This window comes from Tyto alba, unplaced genomic scaffold, assembly GCF_018691265.1.
Source record: "Tyto alba isolate M040663 unplaced genomic scaffold, T.alba_DEE_v4.0 Super-Scaffold_42, whole genome shotgun sequence".
Lineage (NCBI taxonomy): Eukaryota > Metazoa > Chordata > Aves > Strigiformes > Tytonidae > Tyto > Tyto alba.
The window spans coordinates 13,509,475-13,522,578 of record NW_024881318.1 but is presented as its reverse complement, the minus strand read 5'-3'; the positions used below and the strand labels follow the sequence as shown (position 1 = coordinate 13,522,578).

The following is a 13,104-nucleotide window of genomic DNA, read 5'->3' as shown; positions in this document are numbered from 1 at the left end:
CAGGGAGATGGAGGGCACTCCAAACTACCTCGTTGGGGCCGGGCGGGCACCTCCTCCACCCGCTTGCACCCCTGGGTGCCAAAGCAGGTGAGCGTGGAGCAACTCTCACCTCTACCTCAGTGCAGGGGGCCAGGGCTTGGTGCCTCTGGGCTCCCCCCCAGCACTCCCACCACAGCTATGTGACTCTGTGTATCTATTAAAGGAAATTAACTGCTGAACCAAACCAGTGTTGACGGTGGTATGCATGACATTGTGCCATCTGCAGAGCCCCGGTGCCCAGCCTGGGGACAGTTTGGGGGTGCAGGACACTTCCATAGCCCGTGACACTGTGGGGTAGCAGCTACAGTGCCTGAGGTTTCAGAGCCTGCCTCACCTTTGCCTCCAGTACAGGGTTGCCTTAGTTTCTTAGGGATCTGGGTTGCAAACAGATGCCCTACACCCACCAAAGCCCTCAAGCACGGGCTGGGCACCAACTCCAGCCATCATAGCCAGGCCATGGGGCTGCTTGGCCCCACAAGCTGCCCAGTGGCAGCTCACCCGTGGGTTGGGACCCCATTAGGCTGCCTGTGCCAGGCAAGGGACATGGCTGTGGGGTTGCACCCACGGAGGGCACGGGTGGCCCAGCCAGAGCCGGGAGACACGGATGGGAGCGCTCACGAGCGCACTTACCAGGGAATGTGCGCGGGAAAGCGTTGGGAACGCACAGGCGGCGCAAGTTGCCGCGCTTTACACTCGCAGATCACTTGTGCGCTCCCTCGTACAAACTCGGTGCCAGGCACGCTCACACGCAGTCGCGCTCGCACCTACGTGTGCAAGCGGACACACGGGCACAGGCACCTGGGTGCGCACACGGACACCCGTGTGTGCCAGGAGGCACGGGGCCAGGCACACCCCGGCACCCGTGAAGCCAGGCCGCTGGCACCTATGGGGCCAGAACCTTCTGATCCAAGGGTCGCCCCCGGGGGCACCCCCAAACTCGGAGCCAGCCCGGCGGCGCGGGCGCTGTCCAGGGTGCTGCAGCGGCGCGGCCCGACACGGGCGGGGGCACCTGGGGACACGGGGGTGACACGGGGGTGGAGATGTTGGGGACACGGGGGGCGGGGACAAAGGACCCCCGACAGAGGGCCGTAGGGCTGCTTCGGGCCGGGTTGGCCAGAGAGGCCGCGTAGGTGGGTATAAAAGTGAGGGGGTCCATGAATGTCTGTGTTTGTGGGTGTGTGGGTGTGTGTGTGTGTGTGCGTGAGTTTGTGCTCACCAGGCTGCAGTAGGGTTCCCAGCGTGTGCATATGTGCACCGGGTTGTCGTGAGTTTCCCTCTGTGTGTATGTGTGTGAGCGCATGTCTGTGCGTGTGTGTGCGTACGCCAGGCTGCAGCAGGGTTTCACTCTCTGTGTATGCGTTTCTGAGTATATCTGTGTGTGCCCCGGGCTGATAGATGGTCCCAGGGTGTTTGCTCTGGGGTAGAATTGCCAGGGTGCGAGACAGCTAAGCCCCCAGCACAGAACTCCTGCAGCCACAGCACAGCCCATCACAACTTGCCGAGTGGAGCCAGAGTGGGATCGATGCAGCCTTAATTGGGGTCTCATCTCCCCTGTCACTGCCACGCAGTGCTGGCCACAGCTCATTGAGCGCCAGGGCCCCGGGGAGCCGGGAGGGCACTCGCGGGCCCATGTCCCCACTCGTTACGCAGCTCAGGGGGTGATGTGTGTTGCCACGCTCCCTGGGGGGCTCGGGGACACAGCTGCTGTCACCTGAGTAACCAGCCCTGATCGATGCCCACTTCCCGCATCCCGCAGGGACTGTAATTGAGTGGGATGGAGGAAAAGGAGGATGGGAGGATGATTCAGCCTAGCAGGAGAAGCACTGGATCCAGCCTCAGCGCTTGGCTGGGGGCAGGTGACTGTGGCATCAGTGCACCACCGCAGGCTCCAGGGACAGGGATGGAGTTGAAGGTCTCCTCTCAGCCCCAGGGAGGAGGGGACGGATTCACTGTGCACTGTGCTGGGCTGTGTGCAGCCAGTGCTGTGGCTTCAGACCCGTCCCAAGGCTCGCAGGCTGGATGGGACTCTAGAAGGTGGGTGTCCTCCAAATACAAAGCCCTCCAGTGCTTGAGTCGTAGGACTGCATGGATTTCTCACTGTGGGGAAGTGGGTGATCTGTGACCCTCTAGCATGGGCATTTGGGTATTTGTGGGCATTGCCCATCACACTGAGCACAGGCCACAGTACAACCTGTACCCTCTAAACACAGACCAGCACTGTGTATGCAGCCCCCAGCCACTTCTGCTAATGAAACGATTTCTATTTGTCACCTTTGTGTAACAAAGTGCAGCTCTTCTCCTCTGAAGATCCCTTTTCCACAGGCCAGCTATTGATCCCTGGGAAAAAAGGCAAAGCACACGGGAGCCTCAGCCTGCTTCTCCTGCCCAAATGCTCTGCACAGCTTCTTCAGGGAGATTTGGGGGGCCAAAGAGGTTGTTGTGTCCCTGGGCCACCACAGAGCTCCCTTCTGCAGCCTGGCAGCCCTGGACAACTCCTTGTAGGAACAAATGTGGAAGGACAAAGCCTTTCCAGGCCACAGTGGGTTTTGCTCTTGGCAAAGGGCACCGAGAGGGTCTTCAAAGCCAGCCAGACAGCATTGCCAGACACACAAACAAAGCACTCACTATTAGCAGATGGTGTTGACCTAAGAGCCTAGCATGGGACCTTGACTGGGTGTTCCCTGGTGCCTGGGGCATAGTGGTGCACCACAAGCCCATGCTCACGGCCAGTGAGGGACAGAGACTGCCCTGCAGCCTGGGGCAGCTCTGGCACTGCTGAGGTTACCTGGGCATGATGGGGCTGCAGCAAGCTGAGCCCTGGGCAGCAAGGAACATCACAAGGTGCTTTGAAGCCTCCTGAACACCTCCCTCTGCAGTTTGGAAAGTCTCTGGACTTTTCTCCGTGGTGGATGCTGCTACTATGAATTCATCTCATCCCTTCGAGAGATCCCTGTAATCGTGAGTGCCAGCTGCAGGCAGCGGTGGGGCTGGAGTCGGCTGCTTCATTCATTAGTGCCTCACTTTCTAGTGGTTGATAGGAGAAAGGTGAACCCGGGAAGGCTGAGGCCTGGGGGAAAGCCCGTGGTGGCCTCCCGAATTTCAAAGGCCCTGCCTCCTCGCAAGCCCATAGATCGCTCTATCAATTTCTTTTAACACATCCCAGCGCCTCTTTCCGAGGCGGGCCACGCCGGAACGGAGCAGCCATCGACCGCCCCGGGGCGGCGGGAGGCCTGCGTGTTCCGCTCTGCAGCCCAAATCACCATCGACCGGCCGCAGACTCCCCTCCTCGCCTCTCTCAGGGGCTCAACATCTCTCTCCCCCCTCCCCTCCCCGATCCCCGGCAGTAGCTACCCCCTCCTCGGGCTCCATCACCCCCTCCCCGCCCCGTCTCCATGGCAACGGAGCCCCCTAGCAACAAGCCTCCTTGGCAACGGAGAGGGGCGGGGCGGAAGCGGCGGGCCGCGCCTTTCCGGCAGGGCGGCAAGATGGCGGCGGGGGCGGCGGAGCTGCGGCGGCTGGAGTGGCGGTTGGAGGAGCTGGAGCAGCGCGTTAACGGCGGCGATGGGCCCTGCGAGCCGCGCAAGGTGTCGGGGGGGCGGGGGGGCAGGGATACCGGCCTTGGGCGCCCTGGGGCCCGGCCCGGCCCGGCCTCCCCTCGGAGCCAGGCCTGGGTCTGGCGGGGTCTGACAGGCCCGTCCTTCTTCCTCTGTGCCTCCGCAGGTGGCGGAGGAGCTGATGAAAGCGCAGGTGGCGCTGAACAATATCGCCGGCAAGAGGGAGAGGATCAAAATCCTGTTTAAGAAAAGTGAGCGGGTTCAGGGAAGCGGGGGGGGTGGGGGGACTGGGAGAAATGGGGGGGCAGGGAAGTCAGGAGAGCTCGACACCCCTGCATGGCGTTTTGCTCCTCTAAACAAAAGATCCCTTGACACCCTCCCCCGTGCGAGCCCCCCCTTTTTTTTTTTTTTTTGTTTTGTTTTGGGCTCTAGTTTTTCTTATTTGTCAGAGAAATGAAGTGGGTGAGCTCTCACGACTATCCCGCTCGTCTGTCGGGGATGGGAAGCAGGCCGCTGCAACCTGTTCTTCGCCTGGTGTCCGCCTGCACCAGTGCAGTGATTTGCTTCGCCTGAAGTGCAGCCCTTGAAGGTGGCTGGCGCGTGGGCTCCTGAAATGTCTTCTTTCACCCAGGGGCTTCTTGAGCGTGCTAGAGCAGCTCTCCCCTCCGTGCATGGTGGGAGTGATAAGGATCACGGGCAGCCGCTGGTGGACAGATCTGGGGAGCTGCCTCTGGGCTGAGAGATATTGGAAGTGGACACTGGAGAGGTGCTTTGTCCTGCAAAGCTGTCTCTTGGTCAGGTTTTGCTGTCTGGTGTTGCAGAAGAAGCAGGCCGTGTAGGGTCATTGTGCTCCGAGGCTGCAGTGGCCATTTGGTATGAAAACGTAAACTCTGTATTTTAAGGATCAGGATGGAGGGCTATTGGCTCGTTTTGTTTCTAGGGCAGGAAGAAACAGATTTCACTCACCTTTAATATCATTATCCAAATAAAAAACAAGTGTTGTGGGTGTCTGCGACGAAGCAGTTATTTGGCTTGAGCCATTTTTCAGTGATGGGTCACAGTGCTCCAAAGTTACATATTTTCAAGTGCTGTAGAAATTCTTGATCTAAATGGGCAGTAGTTACAAAGTAACCTGATGCATAGTCTGGGGGGAAAATTGCTCTTGTAAATGCAATAATGTTTCTCCTACTTCTTGTCCCCAAACCTATTTTTCACTCTAGTTGAAGATGTGATAAAGTATCTCGACCCTCAGTACATTGATAGGATGGCTGTTCCAGATGCCATGAAGCTGCAGTTCATCTTGGCAGGTATGGCTTGAATTGAGAGAAGACACAGGAGTGTTTTTAGCACTGTAAAAGTTGTCTTTTACCTCAGCTGGATTGGGATAAATTTATTTTCTTTAGTTGTAAAGATCTGGCAAGGCACCCTCTTTAGAGCTGGCAGAGGGATAGTTTGTACAAGAATGTCTATCACCCTTAGTGCTCCCTTGTGCCTGTACATGCTGCAATTTTATTGGTTCTGATATTTTCAGTTTTGATCAGTTTAACTCTAAATTAATAAAAGGTTGAAAAGAAAAATGGGAGCTAGAATATTTTCATCACCCTACTTCCAGTATTCTTTAGGCTGTGACAAAAGTGGAAGACATTTGGATGTATTTTAAACAACTCCTAGCCTTGTCCTGTTTTGCCCCAGGGAATTTGGTTCAGCCCTGTGTTGGTATAGTCTGCGAATGAAACTTGGTGGAGATTGTCCTGCCTTAAATTAAGGTGAACCAAGATCCAAGGTTGAGCAGCACAAAAGTCTAAATAAAATCATAAACAAGCTCCTTTCTGTACAGTTAGATCATCTGGAAAAGTCACCTCATCAGTATTTGTGAAAAGCCAAAACTGTCTTAGATTTACTGATGTTGCTTCTTGTCCCTCCCCAACCAGAGGAGCAGGCTATTCCTTCCCGCGCAGCCCTTCTGGAGCAGGTGAAGAACCTTCAGCCCATCTTGGACAGTACCAGTATCCAAGGTACGCATGTTCTTCTGCAGCTTTGAGCTGCAAATGATACCCCCCAAGCTGTTGCCTACCCTGTTTTGGGGGGAGGGGGTGTTTTGGTTTGTTTTTTTTGGGTGGGGTGGTGTTTTGTTTTTTTTTTTTTTTGAGCCTTGGATTAGAGGAGGGGAGAGCTAAGCACACAACCCAGTGTGAGTGAAGTATGTGCAAACAGTGGTATGTCTGCTTCTCCCTCGTGCTGCTCTAATGTCCTGTGCACGGTCAAGGAAGTGACAGAGTTGGTCAGGAAGCTGGTTAGAGACAGAGCTTAGCAGAGAGGGTGGAGATTGGCAGGCTACCTGGATGAACATTATGGCAGGCAATTAGGCTCTATGTCCAGAACATCTCTGCTTCTGGCATAGGCAGAGGTGCCTTTTTAATGGCTTGCCATAATGTTCATCCAGGTATGTCTTTTTTAATTGCCTGCCATAACATTCATCCAGGTAGTTTACTCTGATGTAGTTCTTGACTAACCCGTGCTGTGGGCGTCCCTTAAGTTGTGCCGTCCAGAAAAAGTAGATAAACTTGGTATTTAATGTACAGGATAGCTAGGGCTTTTTTTTCAGTCATGTAAAAGATGTGTTTGTGGCGTGTGGCACTTGCATTCAGTGAGTGGAGTTCTGTGATGCGCTTGCGGAAAAGGAATGGTCTTTATTTTGGGAACTAATCCCATGTGCTGTGAAACAAACAAAATGGATTTCTCTTCTGTGCTTTCAGCGGTTCCTGACCATGCAGCCAAACTACAGCGACTCTGTCAAATCCACATACAGCAGCAGGTAGAGTGAATATTCTTGACAGTCTTGAATAGCAGGGAGGAGGAACCATTTGTCAGTGGATGTATTGACACCGCTGTATTTGCAACTGCCTGACTTCCTCGTTTATAGCAGTTTTTTTTTCAATCCCGGAACATTGTTACTGAAGTCTTAAAGAAGTGTAAGCACTTTGTGGGGAGAAGTCACCAGGATTTCTGACATTTGAGTCTGAGCTGGAAAAGTGCTTTGCCTACTATAACCCTACTCAAAACAGAGGTTTGAATGACAATAAGCGGCAGTGGGTTTAATCAGCTGGCATTCCCACTTTCACTGGAACACTGAGGTGAAGCTTTGTATTCCTCCAGTGTCCTAGTCTCTGGAAGGCTGTTGATGCTGTCACATTGTCCCTTCACCCTTCCCTTCCCTGTTTGAGTGCTCCTGAAGCCTGGGCAGTGCCTAATTCCCCCTTTCAGCATTTTGTGGTGATTTTCCATTCTGGGGCAAGCAAAGTATGGATGCTGAGGAGAGGCAGGCAGCAGTACAAGCCCAAAGGCTTTGGTGCTTCATCAGCATGGGTGTTTGTAACCTTTCTTTTGACTGTTGAAACCCTTCCAGCTGCAGTGAGTGGCCACAGCCAGGGTCTTAGCTCTAATCTCAGTACTGGCCTTGGATGAGTGTCCCCCCCATGCTGTCAGGGACTGGGAGGACAGTTTATTTATTGCTCACTCACTGTGGTTCCCCTCTTCACAGGAACAGTGTCACGATCTCACTGACAGTGTCAAGACACTCCTTGAAGTCTACAACAAAATGGTATCCTTTGAGCCTTGGGCCTGACACAGCTGAACTGCCTGCCTGTCTCTTGGGCCGCCTTCCCCCCATTAGATACTGTTGGATCCCCAGCCCTGGGTTTAATGTCCAGTGCCCTTTCTGACATGGTGACGCCCATGTCCCTGTCATACTCCTCTCGGGAGCAGAACCGAGGGCCAGAACTGCCTGTCTCTGCGGGGGGAAGGGCAGGATGCCAGCAGCTCACCGTGCGGCTCTCTGCGAAGGAGCAGCGCAGCCTGCGTGCTGGTGCAGAGCTCGCACTGGCCGGCAGGACATTGCCATCTCCCTCCAGGTGAGTGTCGGTCCCTGCGACCTCCCTGAGCCAAACAGCGGCTTAATCCTGGCTGTGTGGGATCCCAGTGCCGAGAGACATCTTAAAATCATGGTGGGTGGGGAAGCTTTGCTATTTTCTGTAGAAGGCCCCTTGAAAAGCAGTGCTGTGCAGTGTTTGGAAGTGCCTCCTGGACTCCCATCGGTGTTTGATGCTGCACGGCGGCTCAGCACCGGGATGGTTTGAGTCTGTGCAGGCTTTCTACAGCCTGGTGCCCCGGGTTTCTTCCTCTTCCAAGGAATTGGGAATGTAATGGAATTGTCAGAGCGCTCTGACCTTGGTTTCTTCCCTGCAGTTTCCACGTCTCTTTCCTTAGAAGTCATGTCCAGACCCTACTTCTCTCCAAGCAGTTTGTCCAGTGGAATGAAATACTGGTGCAGCTGGAAACAGCCAAGGAAGTGAAACCTGCAGCTGAATGATGGCAGAGCCAGGAGCCTCGGGCCTCTCTGGAGAGGCTGCAGCACAGCTTCCACCCTGCTGCCTCAGCGCCTTCCCACTTTGCGTGAGCATGCTGCAGGTGACATCAGAGGCTCTCGGGGGGGACACGCTGGCTCCGCAGCTGAGCCATGTCAGTCCCGAATCGAAGTCACACTACTCCTTAATATGCCACTGTTTGCAAATCTTGCTCTTCCCTGACAGGTTTTAGTTTGTAACATTTAAAAATCCCTTTCTGCTGTTACTGTGGACTGTAGTAAAATCCTGAAATGCCGTGTGGGTTGTGTCTTCCTCCCCGGGGGCAAAGACTTGTCACACAGACTGTGGTTTTCCCCGGGGCAAGGCCTCATGGCAGATTGTGGGCGGTTTCACTTGGCCTTGGCCCAAGGGCAGGTGAATCCCCTCCCGTCCCACCGCGTTCCCGGGGCTGCAGCACACGCTCTTCTGGCTCTTTGCGAAGAGGAGGCAGCAGCTCTTGCCTTCCTCCCACCTCTGCTCCCCGCACTGGCTGCTGCGAGCCAGAACCCCTGGCCGGCTCTTTCCCCTTCAGAGAGAGGTGCAACCTGTGCCTTGCCTTGGTCTGGCCATCGCCTGGAGTTTGTCCAGGCACTAGGATCTTCCTGAGTTGGGAGCTCATGCTCATCCCAAAACCTGCTGGGTGTGACACGGACCCGGGAGCCTGGAGGAGCTTTGGCTACCCCTGTGCTCGTCCCTCGGGGGGGCCTGGGAGGATGCTGGGCCCTGACGTTCCTCCTGGTGGGGTACGGGGGAGCGCTCTGAGGCAGCTCTGGGGGTGGGGTGTGGGTATGACGTGCGGAAATAGACTCCACAATCTGATAGATTGTAAAGTAGGTATGTTTATTCAGCGCTGAGGTACACAGGGGATAACTCCTCCTATTGTGTACCCAACGTGTGGTGCTGTTACCTAAGATTTATAGAGCAAATGATTACATATTCATAATATTTCGCAATACGCCTATACATATTCAACACCTATCCCCGCTTCGTATTATAATTAGCATTTCCATAATCTCCTCCCAGTTGAGTCTGCGCAGTGTCTTCTGGTGGTGGTCGTGGGGGTCTTTGGGGATGAAGTCAAGCTCCTCTTCCTCCTGTCCGCTCTGTGACCCCAGGTTTTGCGCAGACTCAGTTTCTTACTGGCTGTTGTCCAAACCGTGGGTCTAGTTCCAACCGGCTTGGTACTGATAAAGCCTAGAGAGCTCACCGTGTTTTATAAACTGTCTGCTCACTAAGCAGGACTGTTAACCGTTAACTAAACTATTTCCCTTGAACTATTTTCTTTTGTTATCCCCTTCTTGCTATTATCCCCTTCTTGCTATTCTCATGTTAACCCTTACATCCCCTGTTCCTATCTTGGCCCTGTATCAGGTATGGGTATGGAGAGGGTGGGCGTGCGCCCCAAAAACGAGCACGGCCCCGCCGCTTCCCGCCTCGTCCCGCCCGGGATCGTGCGGGGCCGTGGCGGGAGGGGCGTGACCGCCCCGCCGCTGTGACGCCACGGGTGGGCGGGGACCGGAGCGCGGCGCTCCCACTCCGCGCCTGCGCGCTCCCCGCGGCCGCCGCCATCTTGTAGCGAGGGGAACAGGGAGGCGGCCGCAGGTGAGAGCTGGAGCCGCGTTACCCACTTCCCCCCCCAAACACAACCCTCGGGCTCCCCACGGTCACTTACAGCGCGGCCCCGCCTCCTCCCGGGACCCTGCAGCGGCACCTGGGCTCCTCACGGACCCTCGTGGCTTCCCCCCGCCCGCCTCATCCCTCCCACAGCAGCGGCCTGGCCTCTCCTCAGGCCCCTTGTGAGAGCGGCCTGGCTTCCCTCCTCCTCCCCCCGCCCTGCGTTCCCTGTCGCAGCGCCATGGCCTTTCCCAGGGCCCTGTGTCCCCAGCCTCGTCTGCTTTTCCATCCCCCCCTGGTGTGCGTGGCGGGTCCCCCAGGCACCCACGGCGGCCTGCTGCCGTGCTGGGGGTGAGGGCGTCGTGGGGGGGGGGGGGGACGTGCTTGACCTGCCCCGTCTGCGCAAGGGATGGGGGACAAGGTGCTGGCTTTGGGTGAAACAGGGCTCACAAGCCTACAGGTAATAAAGCTTTTTTGGGCGCCTTGGGCTTTCTGTAGTGCTGTGGGGGGTGCCAGCCCTCCACAGATTAGGCGGGCCTCAGTCAGGATGCCAGAAGAAGGACCCTGCCTTGGCAGAGTGGGGAGCTATGAGACTGGACCATTCTGTCTTTTGTCTTTCACTTTCCCGTGGAGAACCCTTTTTTTTTGTTCATCACGTGCTTTTCTGTGGTTCTGCTTCTTGCTGCCCACATCTTCTGCTTGCAATGCCTGGCTTGCCATTTCCCCTGTGACCTGCAATGTTTCATCAAGTATCCAGTCCCAGGCCTTTCACCTAGGCTGACCAGCCGTTGGGCTCAGAGCCCCACAACTCTGTTTCTGTACATAACTGAGCTGCTGCAGGTGAGCTGTGCCTGGGTTCATCGCGTGCACATTCTGGTGTGGTTCACGGGTGCAGCTGTGGTCATTATCCCCCCGGGTTCTGTTCCCAATAACCTCAGCTCACCCATATGTTCCTTGCTTTCCCCTGAGTTACAGCCTGTATTTTCTACTTCATCCTGCCTAGGTCTGCAACACCAACCATGCGTTTTTCACCACCTGCCTGTTGGGGCCCAGCCTGCCCTCTGGCAGTGTGCTTGCTGTAGGTATGTGCTGAGGAAGACTGAGATACAAGTGAGCCTTCAGCACAAGTTGGGCGTTCTTGCTGATCTTTTGGGTATGCCTTTTCAGGATCCCCAACTCTGATAGCTCAGAGTGCCCTTTAGAGAAGAGGTTGTAGCTAAGTTCGGGGAGAGTCCCTTTGCGCAGCAATTAGAGTTTGTATTAATGGATCCGTTTTCCTTTTCAGCACTGCAGAATGGAGAACTATAAGAAGGCCAAAATTGTGGAGAAACCTTGTCCTCTTCCTTTCACTGACCTGCCCCCTGATATTATTGAAATGAAAGTGAAGGATGGGAGCAAAATCAGAAATCTGATGGGCTATGCCATCAGCAAGATGGAGCTGGACTCGGTGAGGCAGATCCTTTTCACTGGCTCTGGCAAGGCCGTCAGCAAGACCATTACCTGTGTGGAAATCATGAAACGGAGGCTCAAAGAGCTGCACCAGATCACCAAAGTGCTCTTCAAACAGATTGAAGAGATCTGGGAACCCATTGTGCCTGAGGCGGGCCTCGATGCCTTGACAGTGAAGAGAAATATTCCTGCCATATGTGTCCTACTCAGCAAAGACGCCCTCGACCCTCAGGAGCCGGGATACCAGGCTCCAGGCTCTTTTGATGCCTTCTGGATTGAGACCCTTAAATCGGAGTCCCAGGGCCAAATGAAGAGGAAGCAGGGTGGAGGCAGGGGAGTTGGCAGCACGGGAAAGCACCCTCGGTCGGCTGGAGGAGCGCCTGGGGAGCCCTGCGCCAAGTCCTGAGACGCCCACACCGTTTTTGGGTGTGGTTTGGGGGAGTTAAGGAAACAAGACAGCTGCTGTAGCTGGAAAGCTGCTGCTGAACACGGGGGCTTGCAGAGTTGTTAGGGGAGGGCAGGAGAGATTTAACTGTTTCAAAACGGACCTGACTGTAGCTGCCTGAGACTGTTTTGACAAGTTCCCTTTGTCAAAGGCTGCCAGGCTATACTCCTGTGTGGTTCAGGGAAGACAGGAACCGTCCCTGCTTGATCAAGTACCTGCTGGCGTCTGCTCAGCGAGCCCCGGCGGGCGGCTGCTGGCTGAGCAGGGTTTCAGCTGCTCGGGGCGGCGCGGCAGCCCGGGCAGCGGGCGTGCGTGGCGGGTGCCCGCTTGTGCGGCAGGTGGGGGTGGCTCTTGCTGCGGTACGGAGGGGAGGTGGCACCCGATCCTGCACCGCCAGAGCTCGTGCGAGCGGACAGCGGGGCACGGGGCTGGGTTGGATGTTTCTGTGCCTCAGAGTCCATCTGCTGGGCCCGTCAAGCGGTTTGAATGTAGGACTGCGGGGATATTGACTCCGTCTGCGGCTGTGTGTGCGTGGCGCCCTTTCTGCCTTCCTTTCACCTCGGTGGAGCCGGCCGTTACACCCCTCTCCGCGACAGTGTCAGGAGTCGACTCGAGTCTTAGCCCGTCTGAAATCCTGTAGCTGTGCGAGTGCCCGGGGGTGGTGGTAACAGTAAACTCCGAAAGACTCTGTTCTTTCCCCTTTTTGCTCCTTTATAATGTGAAGAGATGGGTATAAAATAAAATTTTCTCTTCGTGTAATGTGAAATTTGTCATGTCTTCCTCATCCCACTGGAGGTCACCCTGTAAGCGTTGGTGGGGCTGTGGCTGCTGGCTGAAACTCTGCTCTTTCAGCTCTCCTTGAGGAGGAGGGGACCTGCTGCTCCACGTTTGTTCTTCTCGTGGCTGTAAATGGACCCTGATGCAAGGGGGGAGCCTTTCTTCCTGCTTTTGCCGTTCACCTTTAATATCCAGGAAAGGTCAAGCTGGAGGTTTTTTCCTGGGAAGCTTTTTCCTCATTCATTCTTTTTTGTTGTTCTTTTAAACTGACTAGAACTGCAGTCTCAAAAAGACTTAGCCCAAACTCTGCCAAGTGAGGCAGAGGATGGAGCATCTTTGCTTGTGCAATAGTTTTCCTCCTGGAGCAGCGCTGGTGAGTAACGCTGGGCGGGAGGAAAGTGCTGTTCCCTGTGACAGGCTGAGCTCTTGCCAGAACAGCCACTGCGTGCACCGTGTCCCTAGTGCTGCCTGTCCTGCCCACTCTTCCCGGGTCGCTGCCTGTGTTGACGAGCTCCAGCTGGACCCAGTGCGCTGCTTTGTCGACGGGAAACAAGCATTTATAGAAGGGATTTTACCTAAATTGGAGCGGGAGAGAGAGGGTACCTCACCCATGCAACCCGACGCCTTCACAGTACAAGACTTTGCCGGGGGAAGCAGGGGTGTGCAGCATGAGGTTTCACACCAGCTGAGTGCCTGGCGCGAGCCGGGACGGTGCCGGGTTTACACACCCCGTCCCACTCCCCTTCTCCTGGTGGTCTCATCACACTCTGCCCCACCATTGTCCCCAGAGCTAACAAGGTGCTCGGGGAAATGCCCAGACCTC

At 55.6% G+C, this 13,104-nt stretch overlaps 2 protein-coding genes across 4 annotated transcripts; both read left to right on the top strand.

The window, feature by feature from the left end:
• The first annotated feature begins 3,492 nt into the window (after window positions 1–3,492).
• Window positions 3,493–8,255, top strand: DCTN3 (dynactin subunit 3). Its single transcript, XM_042804462.1, has 7 exons — window positions 3,493–3,623; window positions 3,760–3,844; window positions 4,814–4,900; window positions 5,525–5,608; window positions 6,350–6,408; window positions 7,135–7,194; window positions 7,873–8,255. The coding sequence occupies exons 1-7, from the start codon at window positions 3,525–3,527 to the stop codon at window positions 7,960–7,962; spliced, it is 564 nt and encodes a 187-aa protein (XP_042660396.1). The 5' UTR covers window positions 3,493–3,524; the 3' UTR covers window positions 7,963–8,255.
• Window positions 8,256–9,539: 1,284 nt separating this feature from the next.
• RPP25L (ribonuclease P/MRP subunit p25 like) lies at window positions 9,540–12,270 on the top strand. 3 transcript variants are annotated; one of them, XM_032988042.2, is made up of 2 exons: window positions 9,540–9,598; window positions 10,896–12,270. In XM_032988042.2, the coding sequence occupies exon 2, from the start codon at window positions 10,905–10,907 to the stop codon at window positions 11,463–11,465; it is 561 nt and encodes a 186-aa protein (XP_032843933.1). In that variant the 5' UTR covers window positions 9,540–9,598; window positions 10,896–10,904; the 3' UTR covers window positions 11,466–12,270. The 3 variants fall into 3 exon arrangements, with proteins under 3 accessions (XP_032843933.1, XP_032843931.2, XP_032843932.1); XM_032988040.2 differs by lacking the exon at window positions 9,540–9,598 and adding an exon at window positions 9,610–10,070; XM_032988041.2 differs by lacking the exon at window positions 9,540–9,598 and adding an exon at window positions 10,109–10,450.
• The last annotated feature ends 834 nt before the right edge of the window (window positions 12,271–13,104 follow it).

Bases quoted from the DNA above. Each gene is read 5' to 3' on its own strand.
- DCTN3 (XM_042804462.1), top strand. From the start codon at position 3,525: ATGGCGGCGGGGGCGGCGGAGCTGCGGCGGCTGGAGTGGCGGTTGGAG. The intron at 3,624-3,759 runs GTGTCGGGGGGG...GTGCCTCCGCAG, and splicing joins GGCCCTGCGAGCCGCGCAAG to GTGGCGGAGGAGCTGATGAA. The intron at 3,845-4,813 runs GTGAGCGGGTTC...TTTTCACTCTAG, and splicing joins CAAAATCCTGTTTAAGAAAA to TTGAAGATGTGATAAAGTAT.
- RPP25L (XM_032988040.2), top strand. From the start codon at position 10,020: ATGGGGGACAAGGTGCTGGCTTTGGGTGAAACAGGGCTCACAAGCCTA. The intron at 10,071-10,895 runs GTAATAAAGCTT...TTTCCTTTTCAG, and splicing joins CAGGGCTCACAAGCCTACAG to CACTGCAGAATGGAGAACTA.